General features: G+C 46.7%; 1 protein-coding gene across 1 annotated transcript in view; it reads left to right on the forward strand.

Annotated features, from left to right (window-relative positions):
• Window positions 1-25,372, forward strand: part of otog (otogelin) — a 46,132-nt gene extending 20,760 nt beyond the window's left edge. The window contains exons 24-56 of the mRNA XM_046399060.1: window positions 2,460-2,567; window positions 3,164-3,302; window positions 3,868-4,002; window positions 4,158-4,304; window positions 4,409-4,528; window positions 4,789-4,905; window positions 5,174-5,330; window positions 5,510-5,536; window positions 5,861-6,037; window positions 7,287-7,565; window positions 8,743-8,860; window positions 8,950-9,029; window positions 9,823-12,569; window positions 13,178-13,355; window positions 13,444-13,595; window positions 13,681-13,770; window positions 13,889-14,069; window positions 14,686-14,906; window positions 15,062-15,200; window positions 15,473-15,661; window positions 15,849-16,058; window positions 16,186-16,290; window positions 17,116-17,220; window positions 17,335-17,436; window positions 17,529-17,627; window positions 17,924-17,964; window positions 18,131-18,206; window positions 18,295-18,473; window positions 18,585-18,689; window positions 19,512-19,631; window positions 20,346-20,391; window positions 23,419-23,498; window positions 23,989-25,372. Coding sequence (XP_046255016.1) covers window positions 2,460-2,567; window positions 3,164-3,302; window positions 3,868-4,002; window positions 4,158-4,304; window positions 4,409-4,528; window positions 4,789-4,905; window positions 5,174-5,330; window positions 5,510-5,536; window positions 5,861-6,037; window positions 7,287-7,565; window positions 8,743-8,860; window positions 8,950-9,029; window positions 9,823-12,569; window positions 13,178-13,355; window positions 13,444-13,595; window positions 13,681-13,770; window positions 13,889-14,069; window positions 14,686-14,906; window positions 15,062-15,200; window positions 15,473-15,661; window positions 15,849-16,058; window positions 16,186-16,290; window positions 17,116-17,220; window positions 17,335-17,436; window positions 17,529-17,627; window positions 17,924-17,964; window positions 18,131-18,206; window positions 18,295-18,473; window positions 18,585-18,689; window positions 19,512-19,631; window positions 20,346-20,391; window positions 23,419-23,498; window positions 23,989-24,189 — 6,970 coding nt within the window. The 3' untranslated portion in view covers window positions 24,190-25,372. The remainder of the gene's footprint in view (window positions 1-2,459; window positions 2,568-3,163; window positions 3,303-3,867; window positions 4,003-4,157; window positions 4,305-4,408; window positions 4,529-4,788; window positions 4,906-5,173; window positions 5,331-5,509; window positions 5,537-5,860; window positions 6,038-7,286; window positions 7,566-8,742; window positions 8,861-8,949; window positions 9,030-9,822; window positions 12,570-13,177; window positions 13,356-13,443; window positions 13,596-13,680; window positions 13,771-13,888; window positions 14,070-14,685; window positions 14,907-15,061; window positions 15,201-15,472; window positions 15,662-15,848; window positions 16,059-16,185; window positions 16,291-17,115; window positions 17,221-17,334; window positions 17,437-17,528; window positions 17,628-17,923; window positions 17,965-18,130; window positions 18,207-18,294; window positions 18,474-18,584; window positions 18,690-19,511; window positions 19,632-20,345; window positions 20,392-23,418; window positions 23,499-23,988) is intronic.
• The last annotated feature ends 429 nt before the right edge of the window (window positions 25,373-25,801 follow it).

Genomic DNA, 25,801 nt, shown 5'->3' on the forward strand with positions numbered 1-25,801 from the left:
TGTGTTGTTTTTACGGCCACGGAGCGAACAAATCAGGATCAAACTGGACAACATGGGCGGTTCCTTAGTTTTTAGCGAGTCCATGAGGTCGAATGCATTTCCTTCCAATTTGCAAAGTTAATTTAGAAGAAATATTTCAAATCCTGCAAACTCCAGATGATCAGAGGACCCGAGTGAAACCAGAAGCAGGAACGAGAACCGTGCTGCTCCTGTTCCCGCGGTTTCTCACGGTTGACGGTGACACGAGCCAAAGACCAAAACAGCATCACAAACTAGAAGCTAAGACCTCCGTGTCGCACTCTGAGTCTTCCTCGTTGGTTTAAGAAGTACTTTTTCTTTTTCTTTTCTTTCTTTCTTCTTGTTTTTTTACCTTTTTGGCCTGCTTCACGTCTGCGTGTCTTCAGGTCGCTGGCTTCGGTTTCTAAATCAGACAGCAGATGATAAGCAGGTGTTCCCTCTGTCGCATTATTACTGCACTTAGATGATTATCGTGAAAACAAAAAGCACACCTCACGGTCAGCTGCGAGGTTTTCTTCTGCAGCAGGACTTAAAAACCTCTAATGGGAAATAATTAGCTGAGGTGCTGACAGGAGAATCCGTTGTGTTTTCATCCACAATGGCACACTTTGTTTACGATGGAGATGTAGACCGTTCACTCATCCATTCCTCGTTCTGTTACAATTAGCCCAACTGAACTCGCATGAACCTGGACTCTCAGGTGCAACACGGGACCATACGGCATACCAGATGTTTTGTTGCAGTACTCACACACACGCACACACACACATGGTCGTAAAAACCATCCGAGACATACAGAGTGATTGTTTTATTTAAGAAGGGACCAGATCTCTTGTGTGGTCACATACTGAACTGGTGACTCTAGTCTTGGGGGTCCACCTTGAAACCGAAATCTTCTGTGCTGAACGCGTGTGTGAAGCCTCCATGTTTTTTTGAGTCTGTCTCTTCTTCGCCGCAGCATCCAGATGTGAATCTTTCACCACAAGCTGACTGGCTTGGATGACACTGAGCTTCAGGTGGCTTATCGAAGCTTTCAGGTGCTTTTCGGCCGGCGGTGATCATGATGTGATGCATCAAGCTGATGTGTTGTCTCCTTCCAACAAGTCCGACCAACAACCAAGACAACCAGTGAGCTGATAAAAGATGGACCTTAATCTGGCAGAAACGTGGATCCCACACAGCCTAAGAGTGCAGAAAAGACTTTTAAAACGAAACAAGTGCATAAGAAGAGTGGAGGAGCGAACTGAAAAACGTGGTTTGATGTGGTGGATGCGATTGTCTGTCACCTCATAAAGGTGCACATCATGAATGTGAAAGCAGATTAACATCACTCATCGGCGTCTGGCTCGCCCGTCGCCGCGCCGAGCAGCGACATCTCCCTCAGTCCGGCAGAACGAGATTCAGACCGAGGGCTGTGTTTATGAGGATTTATTCAGAATGTGCACGAAGGTTGAGAAAATGAATGATTTCAGAATCTTTGGTGGGAGTAACTGATACGGCAGTTTGGCGTGCGGATAAAGGAAGCTGTTAACACCGTTTTATCTGGGGTGTAACTCTACTCAGATGAACCTGAGGTTTGTGGCGGGACCATTCAGTATGTCACTTCATTGTCTGCAGCCTCGCCAGTGGATGCAGCTCAGCCCTGGATATTACAAGATACTTATCAGCCGCGTCTCGCAGAGTGGAAAGCGAATGGAGGCGTCCACACAAAGACTGTTTCACTCCCGCTGTCTCTGAGAATCCGAATTGTCCGGTTTTCTCATGTAGCTAACGAGTGTGGCCGCTTTTCATCCGCAGCCGCCCACCCCTGAAACTCTTCTCCCTCTGGTTTCCTGGCATCGCTCTGCCTTGGCTCTGCCTCTGTCGTTCTCTTGGCAAAGGACGGTCCTCGTATCTCTATCAGAGATGAACACAGGAGCCCCAAATGATGATTGTGCTAAAACATGATAGCATCCTGTTAGCCCGCAGTCGTTGAATGAGAACCAGCGGTGCTCCAAACTGGACTGCACTGAGCTACAAGGCTCTTTTATTGTCCCGTCGATGTCAGTTCAGTCGTCGCGTTCGCTCTGCTGATTAACTTTGTGATGGAAGTCATGGAAATAGTCAGCGCCTTTTCAACAGTGCTGACAAAAGGATCCTTTACCTGAGTAAAATTAAAGCAAAAAACCCAAAGATCATCTTTGAGAACAAGATGCATCCCTAAAAGGTTTCGAGAGCTCAGAAGAACATCCTGCTCTCAGCTTTACGACATTTTCCAGCTAATCCGAGCAAACTGAAGCTAACATCTCACTCCTGGATGTCTGAGCGGGAAACATGTGCTTCCTGTAAGAGTAACACATTTCGCATCACCAGAACCTGTTGATCTCAAGTCATCCAAGCTCCCTTGATTGCAGACCTTTAGAGTGTTTTGTCCCATAACAAGTCGTTTCGTTTGCCCCCAGCTTGCTGAAACATGGAGACGAATGCTTTGAAGCTGCATCCTGTCCCTGTCTATGGAAAGGGAAGGAGTATTACCCCGGCGACAGAGTCTCCTCCCCCTGCCATCAGTGGTGAGTTCATTCATTTCTGGAGACTGACACTCATATAAAACATACATTTAATGTCTGTTGTTCTTGCAGGATCTTTGCGCTTTGGGTTGTCATCCATTTTGTCATAAAGAACAAATTGGTTTTGGCCTCACAAGTCATCCTGTCCGATTTGAGACCAGCCTCCAACAAAGACACAAATTTTTCACTAAAGTCAGATTTAGTCTGAAAGAGATTATCAGAGCGACTAAAGTGTCCACCTGATATCCATCGTTCTCCGTTGTCACAGGACAGAAAATGGCCTGGGACACGTCTCGTATGACTCTTTGATTCCCTCAGCTTCCCTCAGACCGTTCATAGCTGGTGAAAGGCAACACTCTCAGTCATTCTCCCATCCCTCCATTTCTTCGTCAAGCCATAGCCAGGGAAGAAGTTGTAGATGACAGCCTAATAGCGCAATGAGCAAGCGATTCAGCCTTTGACAATTCAGCGGCCACTTTTCCGCCGGCTGTAAACCCGAGGCTGTCCACAAAAGGAGGCCATTAGGGATGAGAAAAATGCTCTGGCGCTAAGTGGGAACAAGTTGGCGCTGAATCACTGAAGCTTTGCTGTCTTTGTAGCGTCTGCCAGCACGGGACGTTTCAGTGCGTGTTTCATCCGTGTCCATCCATGTGCACGGCTTATGGCGATCGGCACTACAGGACGTTTGACGGACTGCTGTTTGACTACGTTGGTGCATGCAAAGTCTATCTCGTGAAGGTACTGAAAGCATTTAGTTACAGTAAGAGAAGCAAAACTGAGGTTTTACAGACTTTGACTTAATGGCACTTCGCCCGCTTACACTTATCTCATGTTTTATGTTTTGGGGGTCATTTTTGGGTAGTCGATTCATCAATTTTGATTAAAATATAATTAAGAGGACTGCAGCTGATTTTTCAGAGGGACCTTTGAGTCCCCACACAGTAAAAGTTGATCTCTGCAGTTTTTAGTAAATAACTGGTAATAAAATTAAAAGACAAGTTTAGTTTATTTAAATTACCATGGGTTTTTGTTATCCAAATGTTTCCTGTTTTTAAATAATCAGAATACATTGATTAAAAAAAAGAAATGAACCCGTATGCACCAGATTACCCATCTCAAGAAAGTTTAAACGCTCATTTTCATTCATCAGCTGAAACCAGTGATAAAGTAAACTGGAGCTGGTTTGTTGGGGCTAAGAGAGGAAAAAAAGGTTGTCATGGTCCTTTAGAGTGAAAGGAGCCCTGTGGAGCAGCATTTCCCAGCCGTCAGGACTTTGTGTCGCCGTGTTTTCTCTCCTCCACAGAGCAGCGCTGATGTGATGTTCAGTGTGGCCGCCGAGAACGTCGACTGCTTCGACAGCGGACTCATCTGCAGGAAGTCTCTGCTGGTCAACGTCGGCAGGTCCTTCGTAGCTTTCGATGATGACACCGGGAAGCCAGTGAGTCCCTCTCCGTGTATTTTCTGCATGCGTTAAACATCGATGCAGCAGCAAGATTTCAAAAAACGAGCGTGAATTATTTCGCTGTCACCTCTGAGGTTAATTCTGTCAGCTGATCATGTTTCAGTAAAATCAAACTACTTGTTTCCTGTCAGAATCCATCCAGCATGATTGACAGGAAGCAGAGGATGTTCATCTGGCCAGCAGGGTTCTTCACAGTGATTCATTTCCCAGAGGAGGACGTCACCGTCCTCTGGGACCGTAAGACCACCGTCCACATCCAGGTCGGACCTCGCTGGCAGGTAGGAGACCAGTTTGATTTTAGCCTTCAGAATGTGATGATTTTAAGCTGGTGTCAGTGGATAGAGATGATCCTGTCAAAGTCAGATGTTGGTGATGTGTTCAGGGGAAGCTGAGCGGACTGTGCGGGAACTTTGACACGAAGACGGTAAACGAGATGAGGACGCCTGACAACCTCGACTCCCCAACTCCACAGGAGTTTGGAAACAGCTGGACGGCAACAGAGGTGAGCAAAACGTCGCCTGCATCATCGTCAACCTTGTGAAGTTTTCAGCCGAGCGTTTTAATTCTCCTCGTAACACCTGACTGAAATTAAACGTCTGCTCTATCAGATCACTACTGGATTTAAGTCTCCAACAGATCACACTGAACTTTTCAGACCTCACTGCTTAACCTCTACGAAAACGTTGTAATGTGTGTGTGTGTGTGTGTGGGGTGTGTGTGGTGTGTGGTGCGTGTGGTGTGTGTGTGTGTGTGTGTGTTCAGTGTGTGAACAGCCCAGATATCAGACACCCCTGCAGCCTCAGTCCGCTCAGAGAGCCTTTTGCAAAGCGTCAGTGTGCCGTCCTGCTCAGTGAGGTCTTCCAGGCCTGCCACCCAGTGGTGAGTGACGGTACAGCAGCTGAAAACTCACACAGCAAACCACTTGTTGCCATCTGATTGTCTTTTACACTTAATATACTGTCAGTGATATGAACAAATGTGTGTCAGTGATTGTGACTGTGAAGTTCCTTGTGTCATGTAGTCTTTGAGTTTTTGACAGCCGTAAAATAGATAGTTTAACTTGTGAATCTTCCTGTCCTCGATGTTCATGTTAAAAAGCTGAATGTTTCTTTAAGACAAATTGCTGGAAAGTTTTTTCTGTGTTCAGGTGGATGTTACCTGGTTCTACACGAACTGCCTGGCGGACACGTGCGCCTGCAGCCGTGGAGGCGACTGCGAGTGTTTCTGCACCAGCGTGGCGGCGTACGCCCAGCGCTGCTGCCACCAGGGCGTTCCTGTCGACTGGCGCTCCCCGTCCCTGTGCCGTAAGTCAGAACTCAGGGAGTGAAAACGCTGTGCTGTTTACTTATATCTGTTTGAAGCCTGTAAACTGCAACAATAATAAAAAATCTTTTACCACATGCCTCATCAAAAGTGATACCCAACCACTTCCTGTTACTGTTAATATCATTGTTACTGACCGTCTCTGTGCTTCTCTCTGCAGCGTATGACTGTGAATTCTACAACAAAGGTACAACAGTCTGCCCAACCACACACACACACACACACACACACACACACACACACACACACACACACAGACACGCACTCACACAGACACACACTCACACAGACCTACAGTCTAAAATATAAAGTGAAACTGATTTTGAAAGTCTACACTGCGCTGCTCCATGATGATGATGCTGATGATGTAACAGTGCAGACTTGATGTGACGGGTTATCGTAGTACAGCAACAAACAGGAGCCAGCGGCTGCCTGGAAGTTAAAAACCGAGTGAGATGGTTTACTAAAACGGTAAGCCTGCTGCTGCACTAACGTGGCCTCCTGTCTGCAGTTCTGGGTAAAGGTCCCTTCAGGCTGATCACCTTCAGGGATCGGACGGCGTTGCTGGCGGCCAGCAGGTCCGGCGGCTTCGTGTTCCTGCAGCGGGGCAACCTCAGCGCCACCGTGGCCTCCGGAGTCGTCTCGCAGTTCATGATGACGCCGGGCCTCAGCAGAGCCCGACCACACGGTGAGAAACCTGGAGTGTTCAGGGCCAGAGTGACTTTGTGCTTCTGTGTTTCCCTCCATATTTGTGATAGCTGAGAAAGACAGAAAGATGTAACAGATGACTGAGAAATCATCATTACCCACGAGAGCCGCGTGCAGGACAAAACCTGGTAAATCCTGGAAATGGTCCTTGAATTTCATGAGTCCGTGAGCTTGGGAACTTTGTGGTCACTTGAGAGGTTTTGCAGTTTTATTTTACACTCATTTCGTGTCACTGTTGAAACATAAAAGAGTTGTGTGCTTTACTACAGGAGCTGCAGTAACACAGCGTGAAAGGGAGCTCGTGTGGTGGAGTTCGGGAAGGTTTGATCGGCGTGTAGATACGATATGTTTTCCTGCAGCGGACACGTACAGCAAGTCGGTTTACTGTGAGAAATCAGTGCAAGCTGCCGTGACGACAAAATAAATGTGCTTCCTGATTCACGGCCAGCCGAAACCACAAGCTCATCACTCCTCTGGGGAACCTGCAGCCGGTCAGATGATTTGGTGTTCAGCAGGTCGTGCAGAAGGTGCACAATCACTTCTTCATGCTGTAGCTGAGAGCAGCGCGAGCGTAAAAACACGAGCTGAGAGACAAATGAAACGCCCGCCAGGCCTGATGGAAACTGTTAAAGCCTGTTGAGGCTTGTTGTGGTTCTGGGTTATTTATTCCTGTCTTCATCCGTCCACACCTCCACCCTCAGCTAATCTGACGATCGTAGAGTTTCTGCTCTTTCCCCTCCAACTGAAAGCCAGCCAGACCGTGTTCTCCTCCTGCACTGTTTCTGCTACGTTCCACCGTGTTTGGAGCGATCCGAGCGTCCCGTCACTGATGGAGGAGATGGACTTCCAGTGGCTTCCAGTGGCTTCCAGTGGCAGAGCGGTTCAGAGATCAGATTGCCAAATGCTAATATGGCAACCCGAGCTGCAGGCTCATCAGGAAGCCGAGACTGGAACGAGCTGGTTTTGCTGCGTTCTGCATGTGAGCTGCGATCCTGCTGTAGACTGGATCCTTTTCAGACACTCCACCATTAAATAAGTGTTGTAGAGCTCCTATTATCTTCATGTCCAGGGTCTACTGGGTTAATTATCACCTGACTGCTCTTCAGACTGAGTGTCCTCCATTGATCTTATGTTCGTGTTTAATACGTTTCAGTACCTGTTTTTCTGTAGGCTTCGCTGCTTCCTCCGTGTCCTGGCGATGGTGAATAATTTTGTTTTCATCTACACAGACACATCGCGGGTTTCCTTCGAGGCAGCCGACAGACCAAACTTCTTCCTGTACGCGAGCCCCAGTGGCCAGTTGAGGCTGGCCAAGTGGGAGGAGAGCGAGGCATTCTGGGACGGAGCCACCTTCGTCCTCCACAGGAACACCTGGATCCCCGGCTACGACTCCTTGGAGTCCCACGCAAAACCGGGCTTCTTCCTGCACGCCACGCTGCCCCGCCTCCACCTGCTCAGATACAGACACACCGACAGCTTCCGCAAGGCCACGCTGTTCAGGCTGACAGGTCAGCAGCACTGAAACGACCGACGTGCAGCAAACACATCACACTCACCACAAATAAAAAGTCAGGGTTTACTGATGCTGCGATCAAACTGCTGCGATCAAATGAGTTGTTTCCAACACTGAGAGTAAAAACCTAAAAAACTGAATACAACAATCAAACCGACTGAAGACCCAAAGAAATGAATTTCTGCACTGTTTCAGAATGTCACGATGAATTTAGTGTATGTTCAGTGAGCTCATTTTCAGTTTGTTTGTTTGGTTTGTTGGACGGGATAATGTGAATGTTCCCTGTGTGCCATCAATGAGCATTCGGGAAGCTTCGCTCCCGGTTCAGCCGGTCCTCAGAGCTTCTCTCTGGGGGGTCAAAGGCCAAGACGAGCGACTCCCCCTGCACACTCCACACAGAGCAGCCACTGATGCTAAAAATACTGCAGCATTTGTGTTAGCTGATGGAAAAGGCGCAGAAGCCAGTCGCAGATTGCGTTTCCTGCTGACAGCAGTGAATGCTGCACACGTTCAGACTTTAGACTGACACTCATGACTTTCTAAGTTCATCACATTACTGGTCTGTGAAAACATTTGTGGGTCCTTTTTAGCCGCCATAGATTAGTAATGTGATATATTTCACAAACATCCGAGTCATTTTTATTTCAGTACTGCATACAGCAGTTTAATTAAGATTCTATTCTAAGTTTATTTTTACACCTTTGACCTCTGCAGTCACAGCTGGTCCATTATCTATCGAGACATAAACTGTATGTGTATAAAATGACACACATCACATCCAGAACTTTTCCACTTGATGCAACCAATAAAACATAATAATTTTCAATATTTTAATCCAAGTAATCATGACAAAACATGAATGAAGTTTGTGAACAAAGCAGGTGTGTTATTGTAATGCTATGACTTCTGACCACAGACATAATGCTCATCAAACTGTGGTTCAGTTCTAATCTAAAAGTGGATCTTGGATCTCGTGTTCACCTGTGCCATTTCACTGCACCTTTAAGATCACAGTGATAACTGATTCCAGGTCTGTTTGTTTCCAAGGTATTTTGCAGTTCAGAACAGTAGCACAGAGCTGGACTTGTTCCTCAAAGAGAAACTCTAACTCTTCAACAAGGCCAATTTTTGTGCCCTTGAAATAAAAATGTCAAAGTGTGTTTTGCCCCCAGGCCCTGGCCCAGACGCCCCGCCTGGTCCTCGCTGTCAGTGGAGGTACGATTCCTGTGCCGTCCCCTGCTTCAGGACCTGCAGCGACCCGTCAGCTGAAGCCTGCGCCACCATCCCGCAGTGAGACCGCCGACCTTTTCCTTAACTCTCAGTAACTCCAAGCTGTGCCAAGCTGATTTCCTCACGGCTGTGTGCTGCTCTCTGTGCAGGATCGAGGGCTGCCTCCCCGTCTGCCCCCCACACATGGTCCTGGACGAGGTCACCCGTCGCTGTGTCTACGTGGAAGACTGTAAGTTTGATTCCACTGGTGTTTGGCTTCAGATTTTGGGATTTTGGATTTTGGATTTCTTGGTGCAACAGGATGTTGTGTGGTCTGGACTGGAGGTTACAGAAGGAAGAACTATCCTGAAAGTAAATGTCAGTTAAAAAGCCTGTGATGGATGTTGTTAATCAAAATATTTATTACAAGCGTGGCCTGATGTAAAATACATTTAGTGAGGGGAATCTAATTCAAGAAGTGTCAAAATATTTAAAAAATAACTTTTAATTTACATTTCTCCCATACACCTAAATCCCACTGAGGCTGGACTTTGATAGGGAGACTCTAAAATGTTTCAGACAAGTCAATACAAAATATGTTAGAAAGTGCTTGACAAAAGGAAATAAAACCAAAAGGAGTAAAGCCAAAAGGACGTGAAGACAGAGGAAGTAAAAACAATTCAGGTCACCCAGCTAAACAGGAATAAAAACAGTATGAATAAGAACATGTATCAGACCCTTTCAGATGCTTTCACTGTGTGTCTGATTCTGTCTGTGGATGTCAGTGGTGGACAGGCTACACACCAGTCAGTAATCAGACATGGAATTAAAGCCATGGCTGTTAAAGGCCTCAAAAGTGAAAGTCAGTGGAGTCAGTGGAGTCAGGCGGTGGAGGAAGTCCTGGCTTTTCACTAATCAACAAAAATAAATGAAGAATGAATGTCTGTCTGTCTGTCTGACTGACTGACTGACTGCCTGTCTGTCTGTCTGTCTGTCTGTCTGTCGAGCTCAGCGCTTCTCTAACAACCTTTTTATTGTTTCAGGCATTAAGGTCCCAGTTACTGTGGAGCCGGTGACCCCGTCCACTGCTGGGCTGACCTCTGCAGCTGTCACTTCTGCCACCACCACAAGCACTGCTGCCTCCACCACCCCCCTCAATACCACCACCCCCTCTCCCTCCACCCCTCCACACACTGGTCCTGCCACTAAAGTCACCACCACCACTCCTACCGTGAGCACACAGTCAACCTTGTCTACGTCAACATCCGCCCCTGACGAGCTGACTCGTCCAGTCGCCATCTCTCCTCCAACAGCACCCCCTACAGTTGGGCCAGATGTGGTGAAGCCACCGTCCACTGCCAGAGTGACTGAAGCCCCGCCCACTCCTGTGACAAGAACACCAACATGGACGACCGAAGCTGCGAGCTCTCCCGTCAGCCCGTTCAGCCCCAGCACATCCAGGACGAGCGGCGCTCCCTTCGCCATCACGGCTCTGTTGTGGTTCACCACCTCCACCAAGCCCACTGATTTACTGCAGCCGCTCTTCACCACCACTGCTGCGATCCAGCAGCCATCTGCCACCGCAGCAACTACCACAAGCTCTGTTGAAGAGCCAGCGACCACCGGGGCCCCTCCTCCTGCTGTCGTGCACCCAACCCAAGAGACCACAGCGGCTACAACACATTCAGCTGCAGTTACTCCGATTGTAACCTCCTCTAGTCCAAGTCCCGCTCCAGTCTCAGAGACATCTGTAGTTACAGACAGGACCACTGCACCCAGTACAGCTACCACTGCCTATACAGACACCAGCACGAAGCCCGTTACAGTGGAGCAACTTCCCACAACAACAACTACACCCACCCCTCCGGTTTTACCAAGCACAGCCGCCACAACCCCTTCACCTCTTCTGACCTCACCTCCGGTCGAAACAGGAACTGTGTCTTTACCCAAAGTCACTTCAGCTAAAACCACAGAATCAGTCACACCAGTTGCACCTCTCACCACCAGTAAAACAACACAGTACACAAGTCCTGAGGCAACATCTGCTCCTGTTACCACAGAGAAGATCCTACATGTCACGCCTACTGAACTGACGACCTCTACAACCACTGCCTCTGAGTTACCAACATCAACCATGCACCACGTTGCACCGACTACGACTGCACCATCCGTTCCTACCTCAGCTGCTACAGACTGGAGAACAGCAACAGAGAAAGTGACCTTGCATGAATCCACTGTGTCTGAAATGTCTGTAGCTACCACAACAGCAGCTGCAGCTCCACCTCTGAAGATTACAGACACCATAACTTCTCTTGTTTCCACTTCCACAGCCTATTCTGAGAAAACCTCCTGGTCTACTGCTGTCCCAACAACAGAGAAAACCACTCAGATCTCGACTTCAAGACCTCCAGAGCTTCCAAAAATGTCCACCATGTCCACAGGTCCTCCAGTCACAACAAAACCAACTTTTCCACCAGTGTCTCTAACAGAAACCACTACGGTCCCAGTTTTACCAGCAGCAGAGAGCTCCACCCATCCTGTATCTACCATGAAGACCTCTGAGCCGTGGCGTCCCCCCCATCGGGAGACCACTTCAACCCCGGTCTACAGCCCTCCAGCAAAGACAACACCAGAGGTGACTTCTGAAACTCTCCTGCATGTCGTCACTTCTACTACAACAACTGAACTTCCTCGCCTTCCTGAAACATCAGAGCCGACTGTCACCTCTGCCAGATCAGCTGCCGCCACAGCCGTTACAACCAAAACTACAACATCTCCTGAAATCTCGACTGCAGGAATTGCTGCCACCACAACCAGGAAACTGGTTACACCCCCACCTCCACCTACGCCAGGTATCACTGAGACATCTCTCACCACGGTCTCCACAAGAGCCCCACCAGTTGTTGCTACCACCAGCCTCAGACCTGTCATTGTGCAGCCGATTACAGAGACGACACGTCCAGTGACTGGCAGAGTGGATCTGTCGACAAGAGCTACAACCACACCACCTCCATCTTGGTCTCCATTGCACACAGCTACTTCTACCGCAGCTCCAAGGCCAACGACTGTCCCTGACGGAGCCACCACCCAGCTGGTGTCCACTGCGGGAACTACACCTGCAACAAAAACCACCACCATAACACAGACGACCACCACCAGAACAACACCAAGAGTTCCTGTGACAACAAGAGTCACCTCCAGAATCACGTCGACTCCAAGGGCAACCATCAGGCCCGCACGGGTTACCATAGCAACACGACCCCCTGCAGTAACCGTGAGCTCAACCACTCTTGGCCCACCGACAGTCACACCAAGCCCTGGCACAACAACCACGTCTACAACCATCGCAACATCCGCCGAGGCGGTCACAACAGCAAGGACAACCGAACGCACTGACACAACTGCAAAGGTTTCCCACGTGACCACCATAACATCTGCAGTGCCTGTTCCTCCTCATACAACAGTCTCTACGGCTGTCCCCACAACAACCACCAGAAAGACTGAGAAAACAACCAAAGAGACGGACATGTCACCATCCGCATCCCAATCAATGACGCCTCCACCTGACTCACTGCTCTCCACCCAGCAGTCCAGCGTTCCCACTGCCGCTACGACTTCTCCCCCAGCAGCCACCTCGGCCCCAACAACCGAGCTGGACAGAGTTGATGGGACCAGTCCGGGTGCAACAACGTCTCCTGCACCGGAGATGCCGTACACACCTGTGGAAACGACCAGACACACAGCAGTGGGGACGACGTCCACGGCCGTCTCACCTACACGCATGTGCACTGTAGGTTCAGTGACTTTGATGTTTGTTTCAGTTACAAGGACAAGTTTATGGCTGAGAGAGCTCAGTGCACTGAAACCTAAGAAAACACGTACAGATAGTCAAATGCAATCAAATTAAGAAAATCATTCATCACCAACAAACATATGCCCTGTGAACACACTCAGTCAAAGAGCAAATTCACACAACGCATCCACAACAACAAAAAAAACCCAACAAAAAAACATGACCATTTTGTGTTTTTCCGATCAGATTATTTGAAGTGGTAGACTGATAATAAAGAATAAAAGGCTGAGACTAGGTTAACAGCAGATAACTGCAATAATCTCTGAATCATGCCATCACTGTGTTAAAATGAACTGAAAAACTCAAAGCTCACCCGGGTTCATCACTTTTCACTGTTTAGAAAGAGCGTCGTACCCTCCAGTTCAGAAGGTGGTGGTAATGCACCTTTAAGCTGGTTTGCCACCCACCAATCAAACCGAAGGAATAATAACATGACGCGTGCGTGAATCAAACAAAACTTATGTCTATTCTGAGTTCGTGGCACACAACTTTTCTTGCCTGCATGACTTCCAGGTTTTCAGTTTCTGATTTGTCGTTTCTGTCAGCCTCCGTATGCAGAGATCGTCGATGAGTGCACAAAGTACATCTGCGTCAACAACCAGCTCGTCCTGTTCAACAAATCCCAGAGCTGCCCCTTCGCCTCTGAGCCTCCCAACTGCGGCCTGCTTGGCTTTGCTGTATTGGTCAATGGAGACAAGTGCTGCCCTCAGTGGGATTGTCCATGTGAGGAAAACTGACACATTTATGGTTCATTTATTATGTTGTCAAAGAGTCGAAGAAGCTCCTCATTGTCGCCCATCCTGTGTTCCAGGTCGCTGCTCGATGTTTCCAGATCTGAACGTGATCACATTCGATGGGAACAGCGTCGCCATCTACAAGGCTGCCTCATATATTGTGACCCAGCTGCCCAATGAGACCGTCAGCGTCCTGGTCCAGGAGTGTCCCGCGAACTCTGAGTCACCAGTGCGTCAGTCGTACGTCAGGTCGACCAAAGTCGCTGATTTAACGTGTCACTGATTTTGACGTAATTTTCTTCTTCCTTCCAAAGCTCCTCTGGAATTTCACCAACCTGTGTCTGGTGGCGCTCAACATCACCCACAAATCAAACCACATCATCATCAACAGGCTGCAGAGGAGGGTAGGACGAACCTCCTCTGATCCTGATTTTTTTTTCTTTGTGTGTAAATGGATAAAAGCTTAAAATTGACATAACAATAATTAATAAAATCTACCCGATTACGTACACTTTCTCTCAGCTCTACGTCAACTCACGTTACGCCAAGCCTCGATTCAAAAAGTATGGATTTGAGATCTACGACACAGGCAACATGTACCTGATCCGCAGCCCAGCTGGTCTCAAGCTGCAGTGGTACCACAGCACCGGCATGATGGTGATCGACAGCTCCAGCAACAAGCTGCCCACCATGGGCCTCTGTGGTAAGAGCAGCTTACCTCCAGTTGTTTATGTATTTAATTGCTTATTTTTGGTCATATGTGACTTAGATCTGATTTTTCATAACAGTGTAATCCACAAAAATCTGATTAAATTCTGATTCCAGCTACTTTCATAGGCGGACCCAAATCAGATACGGGTCAAATTCGGTTGCCTGAACCAAGAGGTGCTCTTAGCTGTAGTTTAAAGTATCCCTTGACATCCAAGCCCCAGAAACACCAACCTGACATCAAACAACCAGTGACAGTAAAGGCCGACTGTTGCCTTACCTCATGTCGCCTCATGTCTGGGCTGAAAATTTGCACTTGAACCCACTGCTAAAGCTACAGCCGACAAGCACTGGCACATATGTTCTGCGTCTCTGTGAGAAGACAGAAGTCTCCGTCCCAGCAGGTGGCAGTAGTTTCTATTCGTTGGACTGCAGCTGTAGAAGCGGTTGTGATAAAGTAGTGTTAGCCTGCCATTTTGACACCATCCAAAGGTTGACCTGCTGTAGTCACTCCATGAGCGAATTCCATTGTACTCTCTTAAAAACAAGAACCGTTTGTCAGACTTGCGGATGTATTTGTAATTTGGTATTTTGGTGAACGCCCTCTTCAGGCTTCTGTGATGGAGACCCAACAAATGACCTGATTCTGGCCAACGGCACCACAGTGGGTGCAAGCGAGGATCCGGCTGTTTTCATCGACAGCTGGCAGGTTCCCAACACCACCAGCTACATCAGCCACAGCCGCCGCCGCGAGCTCAACTGCTCCACAAGCGACTGCTCCACCTGCCTTCACATGCTGCAGAACCACGCCTTCTCGCCCTGCCACGCCTTTGTACGTTAACCCATCTGTGAACTCCTTTCCAGACAGTTCCTTTCTTAACCTTTCAGCTCTGTCTGAAACCCAGTTAGGCTGCTGATCAGGTAGTAATTCTTCAACAAAATGTAAAGCTTCTAGTGAAATTTGTTTGATCCACTCTTTGTTTCCAGGTCCCGCCGAGCACGTTCTGTGAGGTTTGGGTACGAGATGAGGAGTACGTCAACAACCAGTGTGTCGCTCTGGCTGCCTACGTGGCTTCTTGCCACAAATTCAACATCTGCATTGAGTGGAGGAGTCCAGATTACTGCCGTAAGATTTCTGTCTGCTGTCAGACTTCAGTACCACGAGTCCTGCTTCAGTGTACTGTGTGCTGTAATCACATGCATATTGTATATTAAAATTGTTGTAGTTGAAGGTAGATTAATAAACTAAATTTTTAAAACTCAAAATCACTTTTCAAAGGTAGAACCTGATAAATATTTAAGATCCTGTCAACCCACCGTCCACTCCCACAGGTGCTTAAGGTGTGCAGTGCGAAGTAAAGTCATGTGTTTGAGGCATGTTTGTGTCTCTTCCTGCAGCCTTCGTCTGTCCCGACACTCTGCGGTATCAGGCCTGTCTGCCGGCCTGCACGTCTCAGTCCTGCCCCAACCACGACTTCGACTCGGACCCGGACCAGTGTTCAGGCCTGACGGAGGGCTGTGTGTGCCCTGAGGGGATGCTCCTCCACCGGCCGTACTCCGCCCTCTGCATCTCACCGGACAAGTGCGGTAAGACGCCAGTTTAACCGCCTGCACAGCAGAGCAGGAGGTCCAGACCTGAAGGTCACCTGCCTTTACTGTCACGTCTTGAATCCTAAATCATTTATTTAAAGCTTGAATTTTACATTCTTACACAAACTAGTGTTGCAAAATCAAAAACTTATTTTGAAATTATGCAATAACCTTTGCTCTGCAGCTTGCACCGACAGTTCCGGTGTTCCTCGTGCACACGGCGAGGTGTGGAAAGCCTCGAAGGATGCCTGCTGCATGTACCGCTGCGACAACGACACCATCGTCCCAGTGGCGTACAACTGCTCCAGCGTGGCGGCACCGGTGTGCCGTCGAGTGGCCGAGGTGCTCATAAGCCTGGCCGACGACGCCAGCTGCTGCCCGCAGAAAGTCTGCGGTGAGGCCACGAGCTTTAGTTTAAGATCAGAATGAATTGGCATCACTGATCAAATCTGAACCTCACTGCACATTAAAGATATTAACTGAAAATAAAAATTGTGATGATGTGATTTCTGACTGTGCAGTGTGTAACCAGAGCCTGTGCGACCTGCTCCCTCCGGAGTGTAAATATGGAGAGAAGCTGGTGTCGTACTACAGGCAGGACTCCTGCTGTCCCGACTACGTGTGTGGTGAGTTTCCACCCTGATCAGCTGATTGGTCGATTCCCTTTGCTGCACTGGGAGGCACTGATACGTAAATCACTGTTATCCAGTAACACTGATACCATCTGAAGTGTCTGCACCTCCTCCCACTGTACAAAAGTGAGCCCTTAGCTGTTAACATGATGTTTCGCCCTCTTTTTATAGAACCAAATAACTCATTCAAACCAAACTTAACAGAAAATTTAGCACTTGAGCAAACATCAGTGTGATAAGAACTACTGGCAAAAAATGTATTTGACGTGTACTTTGAATTCTAGTTTTGCTCAGGTCCCATTTGCTAACATGAAGGGGGAGGGGCTTATGAGCTGTACTGCAGCCAGTCACCAGGGGGCGATGCAGATGTTTTGGCTTCACTTTGCCTGTCACAGTGACCACCGGTGCAGTCTTAAAATTTACACCTTCATTAGTAAATGTCCTGAAAGCAAAATGCAAACATTTTGCTTACCAGCCTCTCTCAGCTCGCTTACAGAAAATGTGTTATATCTCTGAGAATTTCCCGACTACTGGACTCATAAAGGCCTATCTTCTATCTTATGTTTTGAAAATTCACTTAAGTGTAAATCTGAAACTCTCTAGTTTAACTGAGTTTCGGTGGGCAGTAACTTCCTGGAGTCTCTGCTGGTTGTCTCGCAGTGACAGCAGGAAGTCCAGTAAATGCCTGCCATGTTGTTTGTCTCCTGTGGTTTATGTACAAAATATAGCTTGTTAATATGCGGATATGAGACTGTTATATCTCAGTGCCGTATTTCCCAAAATGTTGAACTAGTCCTTTAATGCTTCTGTGCGTTTTAGAGTGCGATCCTGAGCTCTGTGAGTCGGACGTTCCCTCCTGCAGAGACGACCAGACGCTGATCGCCACCAGAGCCGACGGCAGCTGCTGTCTCGCTCACATCTGCAGTCAGTCCGCAAACTAAATGAAATTAAATGAACTCTTTGTGTGTCTCATCAGTGAAGCATCAGCAGGTCAAAGTCATCCGACTGATCAGTGAGGTGTGTGTGTGTTTTCTGCAGTGTGTGCTTCCTGTCTGGAGACGCCTCCACTTTGCACGGACGGCGAAGTCCTGACGGTGGATGGTAACACCACGGACCGCTGCTGCCCCGCCTACCAGTGTGGTCAGAGCACACACACACACACACACACACACTGTCCATAACATTGGCTGGTTATGAGTAAATGACTGTTATGTCTGTGTGTGTGTGTGCAGTGTGTGAGCCCTACAGGTGTCCTCAGCTTAGTTGTCCTGTTGGGATGTCGGTGGTGTCTGTATCCACTCCGGGTCGCTGCTGTCCCAACCAAACATGCGGTAAATCCACCCACAACAGCAACACTTTTTAAAGGAACAGTTCACCCAAAAATAAAAACTCACTCATTACATGGAGGTGAGTAGATAATGACTGAATTTTCATTTCTGGGTGAACTGTTCCTTTGAAATCAATTCAAACGTACAGCTAAACTAAGATCCACTTCATCACAAAAATTGGCTTAATCTTCTTTTTTGGAGCCTGAATTGGCGCTTCTGCTTTACATCATTTTTGTTTTGTTTCTTGCTTGAATCTTATACACAGTGAAGACGTGAGGATGATTTATTTTTCTTTTCAGAGTGTTCCTGTGAGAAGATCACGTCGCCTAAGTGTGGCCTGGTAAGTCCTGGTCTTTCATATTTGGCCTGTTTGGACGTGTGATGATGCACTGAATGTGATGAACGCACACTCGAAGCTTTAAACACCAAAAACATTATCCCCTTTAAGTGTATGTTCTCTGTGGTGTGTGTTCCCTCTCTGAACCGGATTCGGTCCTCTTGTGCAGGGAGAGGCCGCCCAGCTGGACCGGACCTTCCTGTCCGACCCGCAGAACCAGTGTGCCTGCAAGAGATACAAGTGTGGTGAGTGCAGCTGGTTCAGATTCGAGAAGATTTGGACAGACTCCACATGCTGAAACGACCCCTGACCTCTGTGTGTGTGTGTGTTCAGTGCGTGAGGCCGTGTGTGTGTTCGGAGAGCGAGGCGTGTTGCGTCCCGGTCAGACGCTGGTGGAGCACGGCGACGACGGGCTGTGCCACAGCAGGCAGTGCAGCCGCAGCCTCGACCCGGCGAGCGGCTTCCACCTGCTCCGCACCAGCAGCATCAACTGCTCCGCCCATTGCCAGCCAGTAAGACCACAGCACGCACACACACACACACACACACACACCTGTGCGCCCAGACTGGATCTGTAACTGATTCCTCCTCCTCTTCTTCGTCTTCTACTTATCCTTCTTCAGAATCAGATCTACGTCCCTCCGAAGGACCAGTCGGCGTGCTGCGGTGTTTGTAAGAATATTTCCTGCCTCTACGAACATGAGAACGGGACGACACTTCTTTATAAGGTAAGAAGTCAACTAGTTAGACAATAATTATATCAAAAAACATGCATTTCTGAACTTGTGTCTGTCTCCCCCTTCAGGCAGTGAGAGCAATTACACCAAAAGTCAATCTTTGGTAAAGTCGTTAGCAGTTTGCTGAGCGGGAAAGTCACCTCAGCGCGTTGCTAGAGAGATTTGTCTGGCTTCATTTATGTGAAAACAGTGCCAGTTTAACAGAAAATCAGAATATTCTCATTTCTTATTTTTTTTATATTTCTTTGAAGTCTCACCTGTAGCTTCACCTGAGCGACTTTGCCAAAGTGAGTCTGGAACAAACTAAATCTTAAGACCACAAAGTCAAAACATTTGATTGGCGAAGGGAAAAAAGGGTGATTCCAGACTCACCAAACCTTCACTCGTTTGCTTTCTCCAGAGCTTTCAGTCACGTCTCACAGTCTTCATCAGCAGAAGAACGCAGTGTGTGATTATCGTTTATCATAACCGAACTGGACAAACTCCATCTTCTGATGAAGTCCATGAGACTGAACACGATCTGCTTCACATGAATGCGACACCAGTCTTTATACATTTTTTATACATTCGTTTGTAATATTTCATCAGTTCCATTTTATAATTTATCATTATTACCATTAGATGAGTGACAATTAAATGACAGACTGTGGCAAACTACAGTCTTAATTTACGTCACAGCATTTACTGTCTCAAGCGCAACACTGATGGATCATTTAATGGTGAACTTAAAAACCCTGAGTCACATTCGCCATCGTAGCGCCTGCGTAGCTCCTGCGTAGCTCCGGTTGTTCATGCTGTCGATGCTTTTTCCAGCCTGGGAAGTCGTGGGTATCGAACTGCATGAAGTTCGACTGCGCAGACACTCAGTCTGGACCCACACTCATCTCCTACTCCTTCAGCTGCCCACCGTTCAACGAAACAGAGTGTATGAAGGTCAGCACGCTGTCTGTCACACACACACACACACACACACACACACACACACACACACACACACACACACACACACACACACACACACACACACAGTGACTTGTAAGTCTTTATTGTCTTCCACGGTTTAACATAAAACACTGCAGGTCGGCAGGAAGTTCATTTGGAGTAAAACAGACAGAAAAGCTTTCTTCTATGTTGCTAACAGGACCTTTCAGTTGTTTTTCCCTAATTTAAAACTGTGGTCCTCAAAGTTCTCACAGATTATAAAGTTAAAGGAACAGTTCACCCCAGAATCAAAGCAGCACCACGGGTAAGAGGGCGAATACGTATGTTTGATTTTGGGCCGAACTGCTCCTTTGAGATTCATGAAGGAACAATAACCGTATGAGTTGTAGTCAAGGCAGTCAAGATTCAGGCTGGCAAGATTTATTCTGACAGAAGAACATGTAGGAGATAAAGGAGGAAAGTATTTTGTGCCAGTCATATCTGAAATAAATTCACTGTGAGAGATTTGAGTCTTTTTGACGGCTTTTTGCCAGTTTAACGTGCATTTTTAACTTGTAATTCACACATTAATTTGTTGTTACTTGATAAAACTTATCACATGTGGGTTTTCTGCACAAAGTATCCACCATGCAAAAACCACACGGACTGAACTGAGATGCTCTCATTGGAAAACGTCTTAACACTTTGACTCTCATCTGCACTCAGATCGGCGGGACGGTCGTAAGTTATATGGACGGATGCTGCAAGACGTGTGAGTATCTGACGCGAGCGTAGTCGGCGGTCCTGTAGTTAGCGTAGCGCTGTAGGCTGCAGCTGACACTGAAGAGCACCTCCACCTGCCGCTCAACATGTGTCCAACATGTTTGCCCTTCAGTTTTCAGTCCAAAACCTTCAGCCACGTTTTCTGAACTGGATCCCAGCTGTTGGTTTCCGTTACGTTTGTCTGCTGTTTATTCAGATTAGAGAGAAAATCTGTCAGCGTGCTTTTCAGTGAATTCAGTCAATGTTTTCAACGAATTAAAAAGAAAAACTTCTTTCAAAGCGTCACTGAAAAGCATCTGGTCACATGCAAGTGGGTTTGTGGTTTATGTGCTGCAGCTTACCATCATGTACCAATCCCACCAGGTACTGGATTCTCTCTGTTCCCCTTCCCCGTTAGCCCCCTGACTCCCACAGTTAACACAAACTGTGAACGAGGTACATAAAACAACAAGGCTTGTCAGTGCCATTGTTGATATTCAACAATGTACTCCCTCCAAAAAACACAACCTTAAAACACGCAGGAAGTCTGACTGCAAATGATTACCCAGAAACGTCCTCTCAACTGCTGTCTCGTTTCAGGTCTCTGTGGAATAAAAGTTACCGAAAGTTTTTCTCGCTTCGTGAAGCTGTTAAATTCTGAGTCCCAATTCTGAGCACATTTTCATACAACTTAAAAAAGATGAGAACGATGTAATAGAAGGTGTTTTTGTGGCATGCCCTGGTAACAACATTTAATCAGTAGCAGTTAGAGATATCAGCAAATGCTTTCTGCTTTTCCAAACCAGATTTCTGAAACTTATTTACAACAAGTCCAGATGTGCAGCAGGAGGAGGACCACAAACTTTAATTGCGTTGTGCTCACAGTGTTGCACAAGGACAAATCAATTAGCTTGATCTTTGCACCACTGACTTCTGTTCAAACTCCATTACAGATATAATTCCAAGTCAGCATACCGAAAAAGAAATTTCAGCTAGTCAAAATGTATACCCCAAATTTATTTATTGATATATTGGACATATTGGAAATGTAATTATTGATATCTGAAATAGAAACTACATTTCCACGAGTCACAATCCTTTCGACATGTGAAAGCTGTAAATATCTCTAACGTTATTCCTTCTGGTGAATAAAGGAATTACTGGTATCAATAACTGAAGATCTCTGTGAATCAGTTTTGACTGGTCGACATGTCGTTTTCACCTGTGAGAGATTTGTAACATGTCAGAATTGTTTCACATCTTAAATTAACATTTTACCCAATCAAAATCACATGTTGTGTAAAGCCCGAGTCAGCTGTACTGATTAAATGTTGAAGGTTCCTGTCGCGTTTTCACACCTTTAAAGGAGGCGGGGACACAGTCCTTCACGTTGGCCTAAAATGATGTCATATTTGAGAGGACAGTCACAAGTGTTTATCCCCGGCCCTCCCTGCGGATCACGTACATGTACACAAACTCTCTCCCCATTAGCACTGTCTGGGCAGTGCATTGTTGATTGCCAACAATGTACTGTTGGTAGTGGCCCAGTAGTCGGGCTTAGACGTCTGCATGCGTCGGTAGATTGTGATGTGGGTCGGTGGTTGGGGGGTCTTTTACACTGAGCGTGTAGCTGCTGTAGAAGACCTGCGTGCTGCTGCTGCTGCTCCGCCACTAGGGGGAGCTGTGTGGGAAACAGAAGCTGCAGTGTGAGGCACTTTACCATCAAAGAATCGTCACTGGGACAACGGAGAAGCGAAGCTAAAATGTCTGGTCCAAACACACGTACCAGAGGACAGAAGGACTGGGCAGGAAAATTCAAACTTTTACAAGCTTTTCAGTAAGAAACAACCAATTATCACGCTTAGATTTCATCTACTGTTGTGCTAAAAAAACCTGATAAAACATTCGGCAGTTGGAAGAAGTTCACTTTTCAGTTCTGGGTCAGTGTTAGAACAATCCAGCAGCTGTTCGGTTCAGAGGTCTGAATTTGCTGGTGTTTGGTGTTTAGAGCCAGTCGCCTTACTAACCTGATGGAGAAAACTGGACTTGGATCCGCTCACACTTTGCTCTGTTCTCACCCGACTGTTCCTTTAATTACTGCTGAAAGTTCTGCTGATGATTCTACTTTACTCACCTCTTATGTTTTGATCCGTTGTTGGTTCGAGACGACACCAACACAGCAGCTACCTCACAGTAGTTAACAAGTGAAAGATTTTGGGGCTTTTCAGATAAAATTGTTGTAAAACAGCGTGAGAATTAAAATATGAACATGAAGGATTCTGTGATGAAATGATGCCACACACAGCAGCTTTGTGTTTACGCTCACTTTTGTTTCACACTAAATGGCACAAAGTTTGATGGAGCATGTTTACCGAAACTCTCTGTTCATTTGATTCATTTCACGTTTAAACATTAAAAAGTCCACCGTTAGAGGCCTTTTTGTGCACAGGATAAACGCATGAAAGATCTCATCATTGTCCTCGTTTGGAAGACGTTTCATTTGCAGTGGTGGAAGAAGTTTTCAGATCCTTGACATAATTGAGTACTACGACCACACAGCTTAAGAAGGAAGAGGATTTTCTTACCACAGAAAGTTAGTCTTCATCCTGCAGTTTATCACATTCATCTGGACGTAAATGGTTCACGCTGGACAGGAAGGCCATAAAGAAGCTGTCAGACAAGTGTAGTGACGTAAACAATCAGATGTAGTGAAGTTGAGGTATAAATAAATACTGAAGTTGAAGTACCTTGACTTTGTGTTTAAGTACAATACTTGAGTAAATGTACTCCACCACTGTTCATTTGTTCTTTCTCACTGACCGAGAAGCTTTTGCTTTGTTTCTAACCATAAAGCTTTTACATCTTTGTAAAGAAGATCTTTGCTTCTTCTTGTGCATGATCTGCAGCTCCGACATCCTCCCTCTGTTTCCCCTCCCGGTGTTGGCTGTGTTTCTGTGTGCATCAGGTCAGACGTTTTGTTTTTGACACCTCGTGCCAATTTTCTTCCGACCGATTTGCTTTGCTGGCGTGTGAACAGGCAAAGAAGACGGGAAGTCGTGTCAGAAGGTGACGGTGAGGATGACCATCAGGAAGAACGACTGTCGCAGCAACAGGCCGGTACGCGACCTGAACTTTCTAGTCATTTCTGAGCTAAACACCCGCAAAAATATTCGACAGTCTGATGTTGTGGTTCAACCCAAGTGTGACTTTTCTTTTCGTTGTCCCTTGAGACATTCTGTTATTGTACTTCTACCTTTTCTGTCTGTTAACATAACAGTTAATTCCACTGAGCAGGTGTGTGCAAGGCCAAGGGGACCCAAATGCAGACAGCAGACAGGAACTGTTCAGGGATTTATTGTTAAAAAGGTGAAACATAAGTTTGCAGGTAAAGAGTCCGAACAGAAGATGCCACAGGTGAACCGAAACAGGGCAGGTCCAAGTAACGAGCAAGCAGGCACAGATTCAGGTTCAGATTCACGAGGCTAAACTCTTAGCTTGTCCTGCTGGTGCTAATGGAGAAAGTTGAAAACAACCAAAAGCAGGACCCTCGATGTTGGCTCTTTTAGAGAGACCTGATCCCTCTTTATTGACTCTCTGTGTGCTGCAGGTGAACATCGTGTCATGTGACGGGAAGTGTCCCTCCGCCAGCATCTACAACTACAACATCAACACGTACGCTCGCTTCTGCAAGTGCTGCAGGGAGACGGGGCTGCAGCGGCGCTCCGTGCAGCTCTACTGCAGCGGCAACGCAACCTGGGTCAGCTACACCATCCAGGAGCCCACCGACTGCTCCTGCCAGTGGTCCTAAACACACACACACACACACATGTGTCTGCATCCTCTATAACCACAACATATAGAAGAAAAGAGGAAGAAACCTCAGCCATGTTGCTTTAGGGTGATTGGAGAATGAAATCCAGAGCTGTGATTGGCAGGACTGTATGACTGACTGACTCTTAATCTACCAGTTATTAATCCAGGTGTCCCTGCTGGCAGGGAGGTGGTACTGCAGGGCAGCCGAGCAGCTGCAGTCTACAGGATGCTGGGGTTGACCTTTGACCTCTGACATTTACCTTCAAAGTGAAGTAAAAGAGTGTGGCTTACTCATGACACCACATGATGAGGTTTGCTTGCTGTCATTTGTGAGGATTTTGATCTAACATTTTATTAACAGTAAATTTGAGGCATTTTACTGAAGTTTCATGTCTCTGAATACTTTCTGATAATAACTGATGTAATCGATCAAAATGACGGATGAACACCTTTAAAGACGTGCTGCTCGACTCCACTGCTGCCACCTCCCTGTTAGCCTGCGGAGAAAAGAAAATATTTAGAGAATGAAAAAATAATTAGATCTTTTGGAAAGTCGTTTCTCTGCTCACAGCGTTTCTGTGCTGCCGAGGCTGAACAGTCAAAGATTTTAAGGTTGAGATACAGACAATCAGGAAACATCATCATCATCATCGTCATCATCACCCTTTGGAGATTTAACCAGAACATTTTACCCAGAGTCCCTCATGTTGTGCCTTGTTTTTGTAAATAACTCAGCTTCCTAACTTTTAAAAATGATTTGCAATATCACATTCTTAGACATTTCACTTTTAGAAAGAAAGGCAACAATAAACTGTATATTCAGTGATGTGAAATAATCGTAACATAATCAGCGCTAGTGAGGTGTATTAACTGATTTAAATCCAGTCGTATGTCGAGCACTTTATTTATTTATTGGAGTTTGATAGAGCACAGCCGTTTTGATGAAGAGAAGTGACGCATTCGGCCCAACTGGAGAACAAACAAAAGCAAACGGGATCCAAAACTTTGATTTGGTTCTTCTCCCGATGACAGAACGAAAATATCAGATGCATGTTTCTCTGTGGACAAAATTCTTAAAGTGTTTGTGTACCAAACAGACCCACCTGGATAGTCAAGTTAAAGAGGATTTGTATCATATAAATGTACATTTGAATTTTCAATAAATATTTCTTTTGGAAAAACATAAACATGGTTTGCTCAGCTCATTGGATAACAGGACGGCGTGCAGGAGAGGCGATGCTCAGGGATTCGTCCCTCCTTTCTGTCGGCTGGCCCAGATGCATGAAGGGCGACCAAGTAGCAGCAATGAGGGTTGAGCTACTGTTGGACGGAAGGAGAACCTCATGAAATTAAATGCACAATTAATATCAGAGAGAGACTACAGCCCTGAAGGTAATCACTCTTGTGCCCTCTAGTGGTAAAAAGTCAGCTAATGCAGCTTTAAAAGTTGAGCCTGCACTTTGTTCAGGTTTGTCCACTTATGTCTACATGTTCTGAGTGATGAGTCATTAATGAAAATAAGAAAAATGAATTAGCTGTGAAGGCTGTAACATCAGAGGGTTAAACTTAATGTGATGGCACGAATAAGATGTCACTTCTTCTTATTA

Source organism: Scatophagus argus, chromosome 1 (genome assembly GCF_020382885.2).
Source record: "Scatophagus argus isolate fScaArg1 chromosome 1, fScaArg1.pri, whole genome shotgun sequence".
Taxonomy (NCBI): Eukaryota; Metazoa; Chordata; class Actinopteri; family Scatophagidae; genus Scatophagus; species Scatophagus argus.